This window comes from Zingiber officinale, chromosome 3A (assembly GCF_018446385.1).
Source record: "Zingiber officinale cultivar Zhangliang chromosome 3A, Zo_v1.1, whole genome shotgun sequence".
In the NCBI taxonomy this organism is placed as follows: domain Eukaryota; kingdom Viridiplantae; phylum Streptophyta; class Magnoliopsida; order Zingiberales; family Zingiberaceae; genus Zingiber; species Zingiber officinale.
Genome location: NC_055990.1, coordinates 159,117,440 through 159,135,395, shown reverse-complemented (window position 1 = coordinate 159,135,395; position 17,956 = coordinate 159,117,440). Strand labels below are relative to the sequence as shown.

Here is a 17,956-nt window from a genome sequence, read left to right as displayed (position 1 = left end):
TTGAGGTCAAAAAGATCAAGGGTTGTTTTTTAAATATAGAAGGGTAAACTATAGCATGATAGAAAACACATGGGGCTTAAAATTATTTAGCCACATTTTAATTCACCTGTAATTATATTTTAATCTGCGTCTACTGCTTTGTTTTTTTCCATTTGAAATTACAATTATTTCTTTTTCTTTTTCTTTTTCAACTGCTAACAGAAGGCAGCTGAGAAAGCTGATACACACTAACAGAGAGCCTGTACATCTTTTCCATTCAGGGAGGCAAAGGGAAAATGCCAACTCCCCTTGATTGAAAAGATTAGAAATTTCAACAAATAAAACAAAGAAAATGCCTGACATAAATTTACATGATTGGGACTGACCAATGACACTAGCATTGATATATCGAAAAACTCTTCTTCTTCCAGATAGAACTCAGTGTCCTTCCAAGCTTCTTTGATCTTGATTTACAGAATTTCTTGGTTTCAATGGCCGCTTGAATTCCACTGTTGCCATCTATCGTCGGCTGATGTTGCTGCTTGAGGGTAGGTGGCTCTTGCTGCCGCTGGTCTCTGAAGAGTTTCAATAACCTCTCAGCCTTCTCTCTACCTTTTGCTGTCCCATTCACCGATATCGAAACTAGGGAGGGTATCACCCCTTCTTGCAAGACCATTTGACTGCATTTCTCGTTACCACTGCACAGGATCAACAGGCACGACACAACCTGCTCTTGCTCGAAGGGCTCACCAAAGTCCAAGACTCCAGCAAGGCTGGAAAAGATTCCTGGATCGGAAATAATTTCTCTCCTTCCTGCCTGGCTCGATGCTAAATTTATCAAGACTGCAAGAGCCTTCTCGGTCCACATTATGCCTTCAGGTGCAGAAGGCAATCCGAGGAGCGGAAGGAGGCTGGTGATGATGCCTGATGATATGAGGATGGTGATGTTGGGTGGATGAGTGGAAAGATTATACAGCGCGTAGAGTGCATCATACTTGCAGGTGCTCCCGGCATTTTCGTAATCTTGTAAAAGCTGAATGAGGAATGGAACAGCTTTACTTGAGCAAATAAGGGGCTTGGCCTCGTTAAGACATGAAAGGTTGAGGTAGAGTGCCGCTACACATTGGTACGTTCCAGAATTTGAGATCATTTCCACTAGCAAGGGTATCAAGCCAGCTTCTATGAGCATTTCCTTGTTCCTAATAGAAGAGGAGAAATGTAAGTGCTTGAAACTAATCAGCAAATATACGTGACCACAAAAAGGCAGCCCGGTGCACGAAGCTCCCGTCATGCGGGGTCCCGGAGAAGGATCCATTGTACGCAGCCTTACCCTGCTTTTTGCAAGAGACTGTTTCCAGGATTCGAACTGTTTCCAGGATTCGAACCCGTTACCTTTTGGTCACATGACAACAACTTTACCGTTGCGCCAATAAATAGAATAGTAGGAAAAAAAGCATTAGACTTTTGTACCTATTGTTGTTGACTGCAAGGTTGAAAAGGGCCATGGCACCAGCTTCTTGAGCCTTTTGATCACCATTGTATATGGACGTTCTGAGAAACTGGATGAGCAACTCCGCAGCTCCATTAGCACCCATGAAGATCCTAGCTTCTTCATCCTCCTTCAGCAAATACCTTATCTGTTCCACTACTCTAAGTTGCTTCTGTGCATTTTTAACCTCACCAAGTGATGCTAGTACACTTCGGCATTTGCCAAGCTCATCTGCTCCACAGTCCTGATAGTGGTTTAAAATTTCAGAATCATTCTCCTTGGTCTCCTCTGGGATGCTACTGCCATCACAATCAGAAACACTAATACTTTTCGATTTACAAGAATTTATGCCAAGAAAGGAACTTGAATCCATGGCTTCACATTGAGAGAGACTCAATCTCCAATAGTTAAAATCCAAGGACTCGGGGGGGCCATTAGGAATGGGAAATCCATTCTGCTCACACCAACTTGCAATCAAGCCTTTAACACAGTAGTTTGGAGTTAAACATAAATGAGATAGCTGCTGCTGCGTTTTCGGACAGGTACTATGGCCATCATTGAACCATTTCTCAATGCAAATACGCTCATAGGTCTGTCCAGATGAAATAATGGCAGGATCAAACATGAGCTGCAAGGAAATGGGGCATATGAATTCTTCAGGAGGGATTGGCATATTTCCAGACCTTCCATTTTGTTTGAAGTTGAAAGAGCGCAACTTAGATAGATGTCTATCAAACATCTGACTGTTCCTATCAAATGTGTAGCTGTTCCGATGTGGACTAGACACCTCTTCAAACCCCAATATGGGAGGGGAGCGCGGAGTTGATCCCTGAGAGTCAGTATCATCAGCATACTCACTTCTGAAAATATTTGAGTACTTTCTCATGAGGTGATGCAAGTAAGATACAATAGATTCCTTCCGTTTGTCATCCTGAGCGCGAGCTCTCTCCATGAGTTTCTTCAGAGATCTCCTTTCAGTCAGTGCTGCTCGAGAAGAAGTAATCCCGAGCCTTAAAGCAGCTTGGTGGAAAATCTCAAGCTCTTTGCTATTGCTTGAATTGCTCTTCAGTTTACTGTCTTTCTGAAGCAATGATATGATTTCATCACCAGCCAGCTTCTCTGACTGATCAAGCTCAAACACAGCTTCTTCCAGCCCACCAATAATTTCTATGATCTGACATGAGAAAATGAAAAATAGAACCTTTGGGGAAAATTTATCATAGACAAGTAAAATGCATAAATTGAATAGTTGTCTAATTTTGTGTGTGTTGGACTGATATCAATTTTCTAATGCTCAACGGAATAATCCTTGTTGGTGCAGGTTGCACTAACAGTCGAACTCAGGTTTTGATGAATGACAGAGTAAGTTAAGTTAGGTTTGTTATGATCTAATGATGTAACTAAGTGTGCAGGAGAAGTCCAGATAGATCGACGGGCTGACCAAATATCTAGCAAGAAATCCAGCTAGGTCGACAGACTGACCGGATAGCTGGTACGAAGTCCAGATAGGTCGACACGCTAACTGAATATCTGGCACGAAGTCCAGCTAGGTCAACGGGCCAACCGGATAGCTGGCACGAAGTCCAGACAGGTTGACGGGCTGACCGGATGTCTGGCAAAGCGGTAAGTTAAGGTAAGTCACTGGAGGAGAGTGACTTGGTGAGGATGCATTCCCTGTTTGAGGGAATAGTAGGCGTCGATCCAACTTAGATCCATTTCGGAAATCTAAGTTGAGATCTTGACTAGATTCTGGTCTCGAGGAGACAGAATCTAATTACTACTCTATTTGTTATATTGTGCTAACTTTGTTTTGTAGGGTAATAAAAATTTTATTGTCTCGGACTAACATTTTCTTGCATGAAAATGAGTTGCTGAAAAAGTCAGGTCTGGGCGCCCAGAACTGGTCCGAGCGCTTGGAATGCCCAAGGCTTATCTGCTCGCCAGCTTGGAGCGTGCTGATTGGTTGGCCAACATAATGGTCCAGGTGCTCGGAACTGCCTATATAAGCAGCCTTCCACCAGGAGCACACAACACAACTCCAACGGTCGAGTGACGCTGCTCCGACGATCGAGCAACACAACTCCAACAACAGAGTGACGCGACTCTAACAATTGAAAGCACGACCTTCTAGATCTCTAAGAAGTTGTTGGTATACTTGTTTATTTTTGCACTTAAATTATACATTCATTGTATTCCTCTTGTAAAGATTTGCAAATTCTTAATGGATTGCCCAACAAAAGCACTCGACGAGTGCAGGCCTTGAAGTATGAGTCGATGAAGGCTCCGAACCAAATAAAACTTGATTTGTTAGCATTGTTTTTATTGTTATCTTTCCGCTACGTACTCGATTTAATTCTCGATTTTTACCGATCGCTATTCACCTGCCCCCCTCTAGCGTTCTTCACGATCCAACAATCCTGACCTATGATAGGTAAATGGTAAAAAAACCACAATAATTTATAGCAGTCAAAAGTATCAAATACAGCACTTAGACAATATTTTATATTACTTTATGTGTTTGTAGATATGGGCATGTATATTTTTGTACCGTGGAGAAATGGGCTGTGAGTTCTAGTATTAATGGATCTATATGTGTTACATTAAGACCGACAATAAAATGGGACAACAAGAAAGAGACAAGAGAAATGCTAGCAATTCAAAATGGGGCATATCATATAACACTAAGTGAGCATAGAGGAAACGAAGGCGAGAGAATAGAGCAACCATAAGAATTCAAAAGGTGATGGAAGCAATCTTAACTATTCTCCAACTTATTTAGAATAATATTTAAAATTGAACTAAAATTATTTTAAGCATACAAATAATCTCCAGTGTATGATGAATTAATTTCTTCAGAATCCCTAGCTCAAACTGAATTGCATATTTCCAGTAAAGAGTTGCATAAATGACGTCAAACTTCAGAGGCTTCATATTTAAAATCTAGAGTTCAGGATTGTTTTCAAATTGGAAGCACCTATGACCTATTGGGTAGAATGTTTCTAATAAGGAAATTTTCAAAATTATTTTTTTCTTCATTTTATTTTATTTTTTTAAATGATTTTATGAAAAATTAGTTTCACAAAGTCTGAATCCTTTTTTCTTTCCAACGAAGAAAATAAAGGGAAATGGATCATAATTTCCATCCCTCCAAGGAAAATAGATGAGGGATCAATTTCCTTCTTTCCCTCAATATTTCTTTCCCCTCCTCCACTTCTCTCCAGTCTTCATGTTACTTCGACTTCCTTGTAGGAAACATGGTGAAAGAGCACTTATGTATGTAGCTATAGAAATAATATATGATTTAAATATTTTGGCAATGCTAACAGACTTCAAATATTTACATGCAAACATGGTAGGAGCATACCTGACAATTAATAGGCTCTGGCACAATTTCTTCAACTCGTCTCAGACTTTCTCCAAGTGCACATTTGGCCTTTTCAAACTTTACTATAATTGATTCTCCAGTAATTGCCTATGGAATCAACACAAATGTGCTAAAACAATATCTAGCTGATTAACCTGATAAGGCACATCCAATATGTAGTAACTCCATGAAGATAATGCATTTCCAGAGAGATGTTCAAGATGGCACTTCTGTTTCAATTTTATAGAAAGTAATTTTTTGGCTGGCAAAAAAAGCTCATTTTGAGCAACCATAAAAAGAGCATGAACAAAGCGAAGGATTGCAGAAGAACATTCATTTATCATATAAAAGTAATTGATTAGAATAAAATAGGTAAGTAGCATGAAAGGATGAGAGTTCCATATATGCAACCTATTATAGGTATGCAAATTGAACCAATTTTTATGCTGCTTAAATTGATGGGTAAATGAAAGGAATCAGAGATCGTTAAAAAATCTTCAAGGAGTGTTAATTTTACAACATAATTAAGTAATAATATTTCATTCCCGAGACAAACTAAGCAATTTTTTGCTAGTAATTAGGAGTTTACAAACAATTTATGCTGATGACATTCAGTGAGATTGAATTCAATAGATTCAAGGAAAAATTGTGGAAAAGAAAATTACCAAGTAAAGCTTACTACACTCAGAGCAATGCTGAAGAAGACTTTTGGCTTTGTCAAGAGCAACATGCAAAGAGCATAGTGCCTGTATGCCAGACTTACTTCTGGGTCTTGCAGCTTCTATAAAGGGAAATATCTCCATTACCTTACTAATAAATGCATGGAGCACTCTAAACATATCCCCATGTACCTGTTCATACAAAAAAAGACGACTTAGTTTCATATTCCAATCATTCTAAACATCAAAACGTCTTCTCAAGCAAATCTTTCTTCTTGACGACAATACCTTTGGATCACCAGCTATGAACATGCGCCCTTCCAACTCAGCCGCGTCCATCACTCTCACCGAAAAGATGAATCAACTGTAACCAGGAAATAGAAAGTAACAATAAATACAACAAAATCAAAACTCTCATCGCAAACTAAAATCCAAATCCCTCAAAAACTAACTTCCACCAAGTTTTCGTTTTTTAACATCTATATCATATAAGTTCAAAACCTATAAGGTACAATTACAGATCCAAAATCAAAAAGACTTTTTTTTTTCAGTATGAGAAACCCGGAGAGCAGGAGCTCGGGTCCTCCCATCATCAACGGAAAGAACGCCAAGCTCAAAATCCCCAAGTATACAGATAATTTTCCGGCTTGTCAATCACAGACCCACCTACAAAAAAAAAACAAAATGTCCCAATCACCATCACCAGCGCCGGAGCATGCAGTCGATTCAGATGAAGTCGCGCATTACATGACAAGATCGAGATCTCATCTCCTCCACCTCCCTCGTTAGGAAAAGGATTTCGAGGAACGAGCTAGTTAAAAAAAAAACAAAGGGCGCTCGTTGCGAGAAGGAAGCGAGAATCGAGCGATCGAGAGAAGAGTAAGCACAAAGCGAGAGAGATTCCATCAGCCATTCATTCCCCATGTCCTCTCTCACTCTGATATATAATTAATAACTAATCTCCAGTGATTAACAGTGCTAATGGAATCAAATTGTACACTAAACATTATCAAACAAAATTAAACTCCCATCATGTCTCTTCACTTCAATACTACAATTGTTATTGACGTCAACACTTGCTACCATCTTCTTACCTGCACTCCCATTAGGTCAACGAACGGGCCTACTTGCCCTACATGGCAGGCCATGTGGTGGGTGCGTTGAAATAGGTCCTTTTTATCTTGACTCATCCAGACCGTCGACTGTTGCTTGTATTAATCATAGCGATGGGGTCCGAGAAACGGACGGCCAGGATCGCATGGATCAACCAATTTCAAAACATAATTTACAATTGTCGGTTGGATTTAATCATTTATTAACTCCACATGTCTCCCTGTACTAAACTCGCTGACCTAATTGTCGTTTTCTAGGCACGAAAGTACCCCTAAAGATCACTATAATACGAGGTGATTAATATGGTATTACGTATATTTTAATAAAATGTAGTGGTATTAATGGAAATTCGGTTTTATATCAAATCCATGGGGTTGGAGACCCGTAGATTACGCTGTCGGCGGCGATCGGTTCCTTCAGTCCGCCACGTGGCTTGCGCCTCGTCGCCTGTTTTGGCGGGGATTTCACCGGCCGTATGCTGCCTTATATCGGACGGTTCTCGATAGCGTGATAAAAAAAAACATGAATTTTCATTTTTGATGATCCTATCCAAAAAGTAGAATTGTAGAAAGGTAGAAAGTTGGATGTAGCAGTTTCATTGATCAGTTGCAGATCTTATTTCGTTCGGTAAAATAAATAACGTTAGTATTGAAGTAGGGAAGGAATTTTTGGTATTGGCCCTTTCATGTTTAAGTTAATCATCTGAATAGTGGAAGAAAGTGGAGCAACTGTAACTCTAGCGCAAACAGTAAATAACATGTACCTCCATTAGTGATGGACCCTCTTTATATAAAACTTTGATAAGTGACGTGCACACTCCTCGGCCATGGACACGTTTCTCCAATATGTTCTATGAAGGGACCTATTAGAAAAGTATCTTTGACATCATATCTTAACAAGACATGTATATCCCTAACAAGAGAGTAGAAGTTTTTGTCGTATGATCCGTCTATCGATCATGCCTCGTGTTAACGACACTATCTCCCAAAAGGATATCGAGAAATACGACAATGGTCCTACTGCTTAGCCGAGCGAGGTAGCCGCTTGGCCGGGACTCCTTCTCTCTGTCGATAGCTATGTCCCGCTGCTTGACCGAATCGGGTAGCCGCTCAACTATAACTTCTCTGTTTTGTCGGCCTCAGCTACCCTTCTCTATAGTGACTGTGTATAGGGGTGTCAAGAATGAATCCGACCCGACGATCCAATCCGAGTTGACCTGGAAAAAATCAGGTTCGAGTTGGGTATTTTCGGGTTCGGGTCAGGTTTAGGTTGGAGGGTTGGAGAGTTAAAAATTTTCGGGTTGGATTGGGTCGGGTTCGGGTTGATCCAGGTTGACCCGGGTTGACTTAAATATAGGGGTTTGTGGGTTTTTTTTGGATTAAATAAAATTTTATTTTAAAAATTTAGATGTTTTTATGTATATTAATATCATGTTTGTATGATAATGATGAAGTATTGAGATAAAAGTTAAGAATTATAGGGAAAATAACCTAAAAAGTCGGTTTGAATCGGATTTTCGGGTTATATGGGTTGGGTTCGGGTTGATCGGGTTGGTCAGGTTCGAGTTCGGGTTTAGGTGTTTTGGGTTGAACTTGGGTTCGGATCGGGTTCGAGTTGGGTTAAAAAAAAAAACTCAATCCGACCTAATCCGACCCGACCTATCCGAATTGATACCCCTTACTATGTAGTAGTGTGACCTCTCCATTCGGACAAGTTCTCCGGTCTCCTTGGCGTCATGTTACTTCACATTGAGCGTTCGATTATCTTATCCAATTATCCTGAGCTGGATGGATGGTCCGCTCGGATATGTCTTTCGATGGTCGGACACCGACTATCTTGATCGGCCATTGCAATCGTCCTCCGTTTGATTCTTAACACCTTGACATTAATCATCTTAACTTTAACCTCTACCTTGACAATTGACCTCGCACCAGATAGATCTCCCTATATCGCCGCATCATTTAACATTTCACCAACCGTTATACCCCCCACGCGATTGCAAAATCAAGAGCGGCCCAGTGGAGATTGACCAATTGCAACGCGGGCTTATGTTTTTGTAAGATAAAGAATTTCATGGACGCTCAATCTCGACCGTCCACTTTGGATGTGGGGTCCGTGATCCGAATTTGTATCCTCAATAAAGGTGCTCTTTGTCTGTGGCTGTGGGAGATTAGTAGCTTAAGTATGATTAATTAAATTGACCCATTAACATTGTGATTCTAATTAGTTTTTGTTTTTATCATCTGTAATTTAATAACAAGATTAGGAAATCAACTAAACATTTTTGAAAAAAAAATTGAAGTTTTAGAAATTGATATGTTAATTTCTAGTATTAGTTAACTTACCAAATAATTAAGTAAAGCATAACTTACCAATTGTTTAAACAAATTTATTGTCCTAAGGGCGTAGCGTAAATAGTGGATGCATAGCATTTGAGATCGGTACTACAAAATAGTTAATGTAATGTATCTATATTTTTGTTTTAACAATTTTGTCTTTAACATCCATTCTATTTTTAATTATTATTTTAATTGACATATCTCAGATATCTAGTTTACGCTAATTTATGGAAGTTTTCTTGAGAAAGTGTAATGCCACTACGCCATTGTCACAGGGGCAAAGTTGCATTCATCATATTGAAGTAAATATGATTATACTCATCCCAAATGAGCATTCATCACATGAGTGTGGTATTGTTGCAATTAAAATTATGATTTAAAGAAAAAAAATTGAAATTAATTGGATGTGTCACATGGAAGACCTAGGAGTTAGGCAACATTTGGTGCCACCCAAATTATTTTAATGAATGAAAATTAAAAATATTAAATCTATAGATTTTACTATTTTAGTGTTGATTCTTGCTAGGAAAGATGGAAGCAAACCAATAGTTCGAACATTTTAAAGTATTTATTTGCTAGTTCCTGGTTAAAAATAAATGTTGTTGCTTAGTGATTAACTATTAAATTTGAATGTATTAATTATATTATTAATTAATGAGTATCTTTATTTCTAAAGTTAATGTTATTGGTGCATTATCTACTATTAATATTTAAGAATAATGGAACCTCAAGTAATCAACTAATTTGGAATTGCTTTTGTTAGCCAAAACCGGCCTTATTATTTAGTTATTATTCTACTGAATTAAAACAGTGATAATAATAAAATCTCTGTGAATAATATTAATTAAGAAAAGTTTAAATATATTTTAATATAAATATTGCATTTCCATATACAAACATGTATTTTTAAAAACAAATAAGTATTTGAAAAAAGTATTTATTTTATAAGTTTAAAAATAACTTTGCCTGACTATTTATAAATTTGACGAAGTTAATTATATTTTAAATTTTATGGTAATTTATATAAGAAGTATGAGGTCGATTAAATAAATGTCTTTTAATGCTTTGTTTTTGTTCAGAAAGTCCAAATTAATGCTTGATCAAGATTTTATACTTGGTAACTACTTAACAAAAAGTCGCACTTTTACAATTCAATTCATAAATATTACTTGTATTAAACATCTTAATTTACATAATATATTTTGTGTATTATGATATGTTTAATCATAGAAACTCTTCCTAATTTATCTTTAGGGAGTTTGAGATTATTTGAATCTTTTGAGATTTTTTTTCATATTATAGTTAAAGGAAACTATAAGGTATAATCCGCTACCAGCAGTCTCACACGGCTAATGTCTAGCAGTAGTAACAAACTCAACTGATCAAATCTGGCCCGGGGTGAGATTTATTTTTTTTCACATGAACATTATAAATCTTGAGTTGTTAATGAATATATTTTATTATATGTATATATTTTTAATATCACTGGATTTTCAACTGATCAAAATTAAATTTTAAATATTTGAATTTCTAAATTGACGTAGCAATCTACTGAAGGCGTCATGTGCATCAAGAAGTCAATCTAGAAAAGGAGTCAAAGTCAAGATCAGGGAAAGATGAAGGTCCACTCGGATGATTAATAAGCTGAGCGATATAGTTCAACTTACTTGTCAGAGCTAGTTTTACAAGTTCTTGACTAATCGAGCAGGATGTAATAATTAATCATTAACTAATCAACATCGAGTCTCAAGCAGGATCATAAATTATATTGGTTTAGTTTTGAATTTGAAATTTACATTCCAAAGAAAATTAGGATGGTAAAAAAAATTAAACGTTCTCGATAATTAATTTAATGTTTGATTTAGTAAAAATTTATTTATATTCGTTCAATACACATCAGATCAATTATTAAACAAACTAAAATAATTAGTTAAACTAAATGAATTTTTTTTAGAATACAAATATATTCAACTCGTTAATATTCGTGAAAAATATTAGTGAATAACGTTCATAAATAAAACTCTTATTAATATGTTAATTTATATTATTCGATTAAATAATCAACAAATAAATTTTAAATATAAAAATTTCAAACAATTAAACAAATTTTAATTGAGAGTTCATAACATCTAAATGAACCAAACTCAAACTCAAGTAACTTTAACTCAAATTCAAACTCATAAAAAAAAATCAATCAATAATCATTTTAATATCTTATCACTGAAAATAAGGAATAAATTATAATTTTTTTTACTAATAGCTTAGAATGTCATATTTTACTTTTATAAAATTGTGGCAAAATATCTTAAATATTATTGTTAGTGTTCGTAACTTATGTCATCGATTAATCATAGAATGGTCAATCCAATTTCATAAAAATTTTAAGACTCATTATAATAATTAGGAAGTACTCGTAGTGGACGACCTATAGGGGTATAAATGAGCCAAGTCGATCGTGAGCTATTCGAAGCTCGATTCGATAAAAATTCGTTTGAGCTTGTTTAATGAGACTCGTTAAGATAAACAAACCAAACTCAAGCTTTACAATATTCGGTTCGTTAGCCCGTGAACATGTTCGTTAAGCTTATAAATCAACTTTTAAATAAAAAAATAATAGTTTTGATATTGAATTTATAGATTTTACACTATACATATGAAAAACATAGACAAATATATTAAATTTATTTATCTTACTATTTTATTAAAAATCTTCCCTCTTTACTAACTAACTTTGGTGAAGCCTAAAATGAATTTACGTTACTGTCCTTTTTTCTATTCATACTAAAAATAATTCCAAGGTTTATTAGTAATTTTCTCTGATTGTTTTATATAAAAAAAATATAGTTCTCTTTAGTCCCACATCTTAGAATTGACAACACTATGATCAAAGAAACTTCTATAAATATTTTAGGCCGATGATGTTAAAAAATATATTTTTCTTAGTTTTTTTTACTAAGATAAGTATAATATTAAATTAAAATAATTTTTTGCATAGGGAACCCATTACAATAGTTTATTACTGGGATTCTCTAACGTCATCCTTGCATTATTGCACTATTAATCTTATCCAAATGATTAATTCTTGGTTTTGAAGGAGACACTAGAAAATCGAAACAATTCAGATTTTCAAAGACCCAAATAATTTATATATTATTATATTACACACGTTGCGTGTGCACGATCACACTAGTTAGAATAAAATTATAAATTTTAACAAGAATATTATATTTTTTTAAAATATATAATTTAATTTTTAATAAATATTTAAATTTATAATTTATATTTATTAAGTTTGTTTAGACTCGATAAATGCTCGAATAAGCTCGTGAGCCATGAATATATTCGTTAAATAAAATTCGAACTCGGCTCGATTATAAACGAGTTAAATTTAAACATCAAAGAGTTCGACTCGACTCGATTACACCTCTAACGACCTATCAGATCAACATTTTTAGATGTCTATTTTAAAAAAATTATTCTTTAATTCGCCGAGATTAAAGCACGATCTTAAATGTCTAAGAAATGGAAAAGATATCCTACCTCGTGACTATTGCTTCGGGTGTTGAATATGCAATGACACATTTATTAAATCTTACTTAGATAAACTTTTAAAAATGTCCCTCAAGTTTGTTGCTTTTTAAAATGACTAAAAATTTTGCTACTTTTCGACTAACTTTAGTTTCTTAATTTACTCATTCTCAATAGTGTAGAGTAGTTGTGGGAAGACTGATAGGGTGGCGGATTTAGGTTTTTGCAGAGTTTATGATTTTTGCTACTTCTATAAGCTCCAAGTTTTGCAATTTTTTAAAATGTCACATAGCTTTTCAGTATTGTTAAAATACTACTAGCTTTTGGCTACTTTTTAAAATACCATAAACTTCTAACGTTATCAAAATGTCTCTATGTTTTGAAATATTACTTCAAAATACCCTTCCTGAGGTTATGAAATGGCTTATTTGCTATGCACATGACTATAATTTTACATTGGTAAAATTGAAAATACAAATTTACCTTTAACTAGGGGGATATTTCTAAATTTTAATTTCACACGTTCAGATTGATCGCTCATATCTTTACTTGTGAAACCACTAGTTCTTCCTTCTCGCCATTAGATTCATTGTGTTTAGTTTTCTCTGAAATTGTCCACTTTTTCACATACGCTTGTAATATTCTTTCTTGTGTAACTACTTGCTCTTGTTTATCATGATTTTTTTTATTTTTTAATTAGCATCAGAAATCATTAATCTATTTATTCATCCTATAAAAGATTTCTATAGCATTAGAATAAATCAAGCAGTATTTATAGCAAACGAACATTAAAAAAAATCAAACAAGATTTTTTGGTCCGTACTTAGATGGATCCTCTGCTCTCAAGAAAAATTATTCATCCATTAATTCATTAAGATTAAGATTTGATTCTTAAATATCTGAAAATTTAAAAGTGGCCCTTGGCCGAGAGTGTATGTTGAATAAATAGCAAAGCCTATGATCATGTTGAAACTTCATTAAACCCTCCCGTGTAAAACAGAATTTTCTCCTTTTTTTTTAATAAAAAAATAAATGTAAGTGTTTTTTTTTGGGTAAAATATTGATGGAATATATACAAGATGCTCTAAACCCTTAGCCGAGCGTCATTTTCGCCTCCAAGAGCTTGACGAACTCCGCGAAGAGAACGAATCCTCCCCGTCGCGGCCATGGCTGCTATCCACAACCTATTGACCTCCATTTCCTGCCGATCCTTCTCCCGGCGGATGGCTACGTCCCTCCGTTCCTTCGCCTCCGCCGCTCTGGCCGAGGTAGACTACTGGACCGAGTGGGAGGAGGTGGAGGAGAAGCACGTTTATAGCCAGCGCGCCTCGGCGGTGGAGGAAGTATGGGGGGAGAGGAAGGCGAGAAGTGTGCAGTGGGTGTTCATGGGCAGCCCCGACGTGGCGCAGAGGCATGTGCTTTCCATGCGCGTGGCGGAGCTCCTCGACGTCCCCTACATCTCCATGGGATCTCTCGTACGCAAGGAGCTCAATCCCAATTCCTCCCTCTACAAGAAGGTCTCTCCTTTTTCTTGATTTCACCTCCAGACTTATCGGATTTCGAATCTTGAAATTTCAATGATTTCCTCCCTTCCTTGGAATCGAAAAAGGTTGTTGTTTGGTTCCGATCTCAATTTATTTCTTGATTTCCCCCTTGAATTCATGGGCTTTTTCCTCCGGTGTGGGAATCGGGGTCAAGAGCTACCTGCGAAGTGGCGGCCACGATTTAGTTCGTTCCCTTTCTTGTGCCTTAAGGGTACTATAGTCATTTGCTAATTGCCGTTACTCCTGCACTTCTTTTAGGGGTTTTGGATTTTAGGGTCGCTTGGACTTTACACCCAAGTTGTAACTTAGTTTTAAATTTTTAGTTTGTGTCAAAACCGTCGCTGAATTTTAGTTGGATTGCTTATCTACAGAAACATATGCAAATTGTTTTTTTGGTGGCGCTGCAGATTTCGAATGATGTGAACAGTGGGAGATTGGTGCCTGAGGAAATAATATTTGGCTTGTTGTCCAAAAGGCTGGAGGAGCGATGCCAGAGAGGTGAATCGGGATTTATTCTTGGCGGCATACCACGAACAACAATCCAAGCCGTGAGTTTTTAGAGCCTATATTGTTACTATGCCTGCTTTACCATGTACTGTAATTTTTGTTCTGTTAAATCATACTTCCGTGGAATTTACAGTTGATTAACTATGGGTGTTTATCTCAAAATTTTCCTTCTTCTAAGTGCATTATTTTCTTGTTTAATCATCTTCACTTGTTTGAGTATTTTCAAGAGATATTGTTAAGTGTAACTATTATATCTGGCATCTGATGGGTTTTGTACAGAATTCATGAACTATGTCAATGTATTTGTTTGTTCTTTTTTTTTTTTGGCAAATGCTAATTTATCTTATTTGTCTTTATGTTCAGGAAATCCTTGATCAATTAGCAGATATTGATTTGGTAGTGAACTTGAAATGTGCGGAGAACTGCCTAGTGAAGAAACATTTTGAATATCATATTTGTCCACATTGTGGGAAGGTCTTTGACTCAAGCAACTCTGAATCAACATGCTCTAATTCTTGCTTGACCACATGCACATGTCATGCTCTGTTAAAACCCTCTCTTGCAGTAGATATGAAGGATCAACGCATGGAAAAAATCCATGTATATACTGAGCAGGTAGTTCCAAAGTATGATTTTAAAGTGAAGGCAAAATCCATTTATTTTCCATCATATTTTATGATCACTAGGAACTTCTTGAAAATTATTATTTTTTGAACCAAACTGTGTTATCAATTTCTCATCCTATTTTTCCAACATTTTGAATTAAGGAAACTACAAGTACCAGCCACTTTCTGTATCATGGATCATCTTAAACCATATATCTAAAACTGCAATTTTCCGAAAGATGTGTTATATATTCAGGAGTCTATGCTAGTCACCACCAATGTATAAATTTCGTCTAGTAAGCCATCATTCATGGCATTAAAACTGGTTAGCTTCATTAATTCACAAAATTTGCTTTCGCTGTTAGAGCAAAATAAATTTTGGTGGTTCATCCTGCCTCATTTAACTCCTGATTTTCTTACCAAAATTTCAGCCGTACATATTACCAATGATCTGCTTTATTCTTTAGTTATAACAAAACGCGAGTTGGAATTTGATGGCAGATCCAACCTGTGACACACTTTCACCCCTTGTCTACTTGGAGAGGAAGTAGAAAAACTAGTAAGTTTGAAGGAAAAACACATTTATAAGATGTTGTTTCCTTAAAAGTGTAGACAACAGAAAGTTGTAAGGTAAAATGCCAATTCTAACCAGAAAGGAAGAAATTTACCTTCTTCTGTTCCTCCTCAAAATTTACCCATCTACCTTCGACTCTTCAACTCTTGCTTCCTCATTGATCCCTCTTCATCAAGTTTATCCTACCCTCTTCATCAATTCTTGCAAGTAGCTTTTAATACAACAATGTTTGCAATCATTTACAGCATGCTGCCCGAGCACTGTCAAAGCAATGCTGCTTGTTCCCTATTGGTAAACACATCGGTGATGATGCCAACCACCTGCTGGTAGTAACAGGATGAAGAAGGTTAAAATGTTTTTTGAATGATATTCTTGCCTTCTTTCTCCCCAAAATTTTCAGTCTCCAAGTAAATATTTTTGTTTTTCCAACTTTTTGTTCCCTCCCTATTTTCTGTCTTCTCCCAATATATATCTTACCTGCTTTCTATCTTCCCTAGTAAACAGGACCTTATTTCTTTTCATTGATAGCTCTTTTTGCTTGAGCTCCTATCGTCATGCTCAGAATTAGTGCCACTATGATATGGATAGTCATTATCTCACTTGACATTGAGCTAACCTATTAACCAAAAAGGCACAAGCCAAAATGACTACAATTTACTAGTTTTATACTCGTTTAAACCTTTGTGTTCATTTGATTGGCTTCTCACTTCAAAACAGGACTGAAGCAGTGTATCTTGCTTTCCTTAATTTTGCTTCTGGTACATCTTGCATAGGTAGATGTGTTTGCGATACATATTATATATGGAGAAATTTTAAATACTCTAATACGTGGGTATTTGAATAGTATTTTAGTGAATGAGCCAATCATGGGTTGGATTCTAGGTAAAATGGTTAGATAATTACTTGCTATGGATATTGTCCACATTTTATGCTCATCTGATTTTACTCAATGCCTTTCATTTAGATTTGCTTGCTTCACCCAATTATTATGCTTCTCTTTATTTGCTGTAGATAAAAGCATAATGCTGGTCATACTGTTTTTTATGCTATAACTTGCAAGCATAAGATGATTAATACTCGACCATCTGGCATGTTTGGCTGGATATGCTCCCAGTTGTCTATATTGTTCAATTTCAATACTATTGTAGTTTCTAAACTTTGCATGTTAAATCCTGATAATCTTGAGTCGGATACTTTACTGTCCAGATAAAAGTCAAGAGGATGAATGCCCATCCTCGTTTGTGGGCTTCCCATTTTCTTTCTGCTCTTTCCATGCAGTGGTTTACTAGTTTTCGTCAACCAAATCTTTTGCCTTTCTTTTCTCCTGCTTTTTTCTTCCATCTTGGTCGGCATTTTTTTGACAAAACTTTCCAAACCAACAGTGTCTTTTTAGTCGTTAATCTTCTAATTTCTACAAGGAATGCTTCTTTAGCTCAGAAGTTCCGTTATCAAGTTGTAGGATTTATGTGTTCTGTCATGAGCTGTAGGTCAGTAAGTTATTGCTCTCAGTCAACCTTAATTGCATCAAAATCCTCTTTTGAGAAGCACACTTAGTTATTCTGTCTTTATTTTTCCTATGAATTAACTTTCAAATAGGTTTTGGATTCAACAGTTGGTAATGTTATGGTCATTGTTATTTGTTTGCTATGAAAGTCCAAGTTGATCTCACTATTATGCTCGCCTTCTAATGCGTGGTTCCAAAATATTTCTTCGGCCATAACAAATTGAAGTGTTTATACTCATTGTTTCGTTATTAACTGTAACAAATACTCTATAAGAAAACAGTGCTATTTGATCTTGTTTCAAAAATACAAAAGGACCTTGATATTTTATCATCTTTACAGTTCAAGCTATTAGAAGAATACTACAAGAAGCAAAAGAAGCTTTTGGAAGTTCAAGTGACTGGGGGCGCACGAGAAACCTGGCAAGGGCTTTTAGCAGCATTGCATCTGCAACATATGGATACTGCCAGTTCCAGCCTTCCTAGAATCAATTGATGACGCCACAAGATCTCATATATATTTTTTAAAATTTTTCTCCTCTCCCCAAGAACGTCGTATTATCAGCAAAATTTCGAGTTGTTTTTGGTGCGTAAGAAGTTTTCTAGATGTGTGTGTTCTAATGCGACCTCTAACGGGGTTTTTAGTCCTTCCATGGAGAATCATTCCTTTCTTTTTTGTAATAAGAGTAATGCCACTGAGGCCGAATGATATCGAGAAGTGTTTTGTTGTTTTTTGATCTTTTTCTCTGATAAA

The 17,956-nt window shown here is 36.0% G+C and overlaps 2 protein-coding genes across 6 annotated transcripts; one reads left to right on the top strand and one right to left on the bottom strand.

The window, feature by feature from the left end:
• Positions 1 to 242: 242 nt before the first annotated feature.
• On the bottom strand, positions 243 to 6,436 carry LOC122053050 (U-box domain-containing protein 45-like). 4 transcript variants are annotated; one of them, XM_042614904.1, is made up of 6 exons: positions 6,158 to 6,436; positions 5,780 to 5,855; positions 5,498 to 5,683; positions 4,833 to 4,940; positions 1,450 to 2,642; positions 243 to 1,178 (listed from the first exon to the last, which is right to left on the bottom strand). In XM_042614904.1, exons 2-6 carry the CDS (start codon positions 5,828 to 5,830, stop codon positions 374 to 376), a joined length of 2,343 nt encoding a protein of 780 aa, XP_042470838.1. In that variant the 5' UTR covers positions 5,831 to 5,855; positions 6,158 to 6,436; the 3' UTR covers positions 243 to 373. The 4 variants fall into 4 exon arrangements, with proteins under 4 accessions (XP_042470838.1, XP_042470840.1, XP_042470842.1 ...); XM_042614906.1 differs by having other exon boundaries at positions 6,189 to 6,436; XM_042614908.1 differs by lacking the exon at positions 6,158 to 6,436 and adding an exon at positions 6,053 to 6,123.
• Positions 6,437 to 13,539: 7,103 nt separating this feature from the next.
• Positions 13,540 to 17,956, top strand: LOC122053048 (probable adenylate kinase 7, mitochondrial). 2 transcript variants are annotated; one of them, XM_042614901.1, is made up of 4 exons: positions 13,540 to 13,988; positions 14,423 to 14,563; positions 14,886 to 15,137; positions 17,546 to 17,956. In XM_042614901.1, exons 1-4 carry the CDS (start codon positions 13,638 to 13,640, stop codon positions 17,696 to 17,698), a joined length of 897 nt encoding a protein of 298 aa, XP_042470835.1. In that variant the 5' UTR covers positions 13,540 to 13,637; the 3' UTR covers positions 17,699 to 17,956. The 2 variants fall into 2 exon arrangements, with proteins under 2 accessions (XP_042470835.1, XP_042470837.1); XM_042614903.1 differs by having other exon boundaries at positions 14,886 to 15,148; positions 17,546 to 17,575.

Bases quoted from the DNA above. Each gene is read 5' to 3' on its own strand.
- LOC122053050 (XM_042614904.1), bottom strand. From the start codon at position 5,830: ATGGACGCGGCTGAGTTGGAAGGGCGCATGTTCATAGCTGGTGATCCA. The intron at 5,684-5,779 runs GTATTGTCGTCA...TTGTATGAACAG, and splicing joins TCATAGCTGGTGATCCAAAG to GTACATGGGGATATGTTTAG. The intron at 2,643-4,832 runs GTATGCTCCTAC...TTCTCATGTCAG, and splicing joins CAGAGCCTATTAATTGTCAG to ATCATAGAAATTATTGGTGG.
- LOC122053048 (XM_042614901.1), top strand. From the start codon at position 13,638: ATGGCTGCTATCCACAACCTATTGACCTCCATTTCCTGCCGATCCTTC. The intron at 13,989-14,422 runs GTCTCTCCTTTT...GTGGCGCTGCAG, and splicing joins ATTCCTCCCTCTACAAGAAG to ATTTCGAATGATGTGAACAG. The intron at 15,138-17,545 runs GTAGTTCCAAAG...TCATCTTTACAG, and splicing joins TCCATGTATATACTGAGCAG to TTCAAGCTATTAGAAGAATA.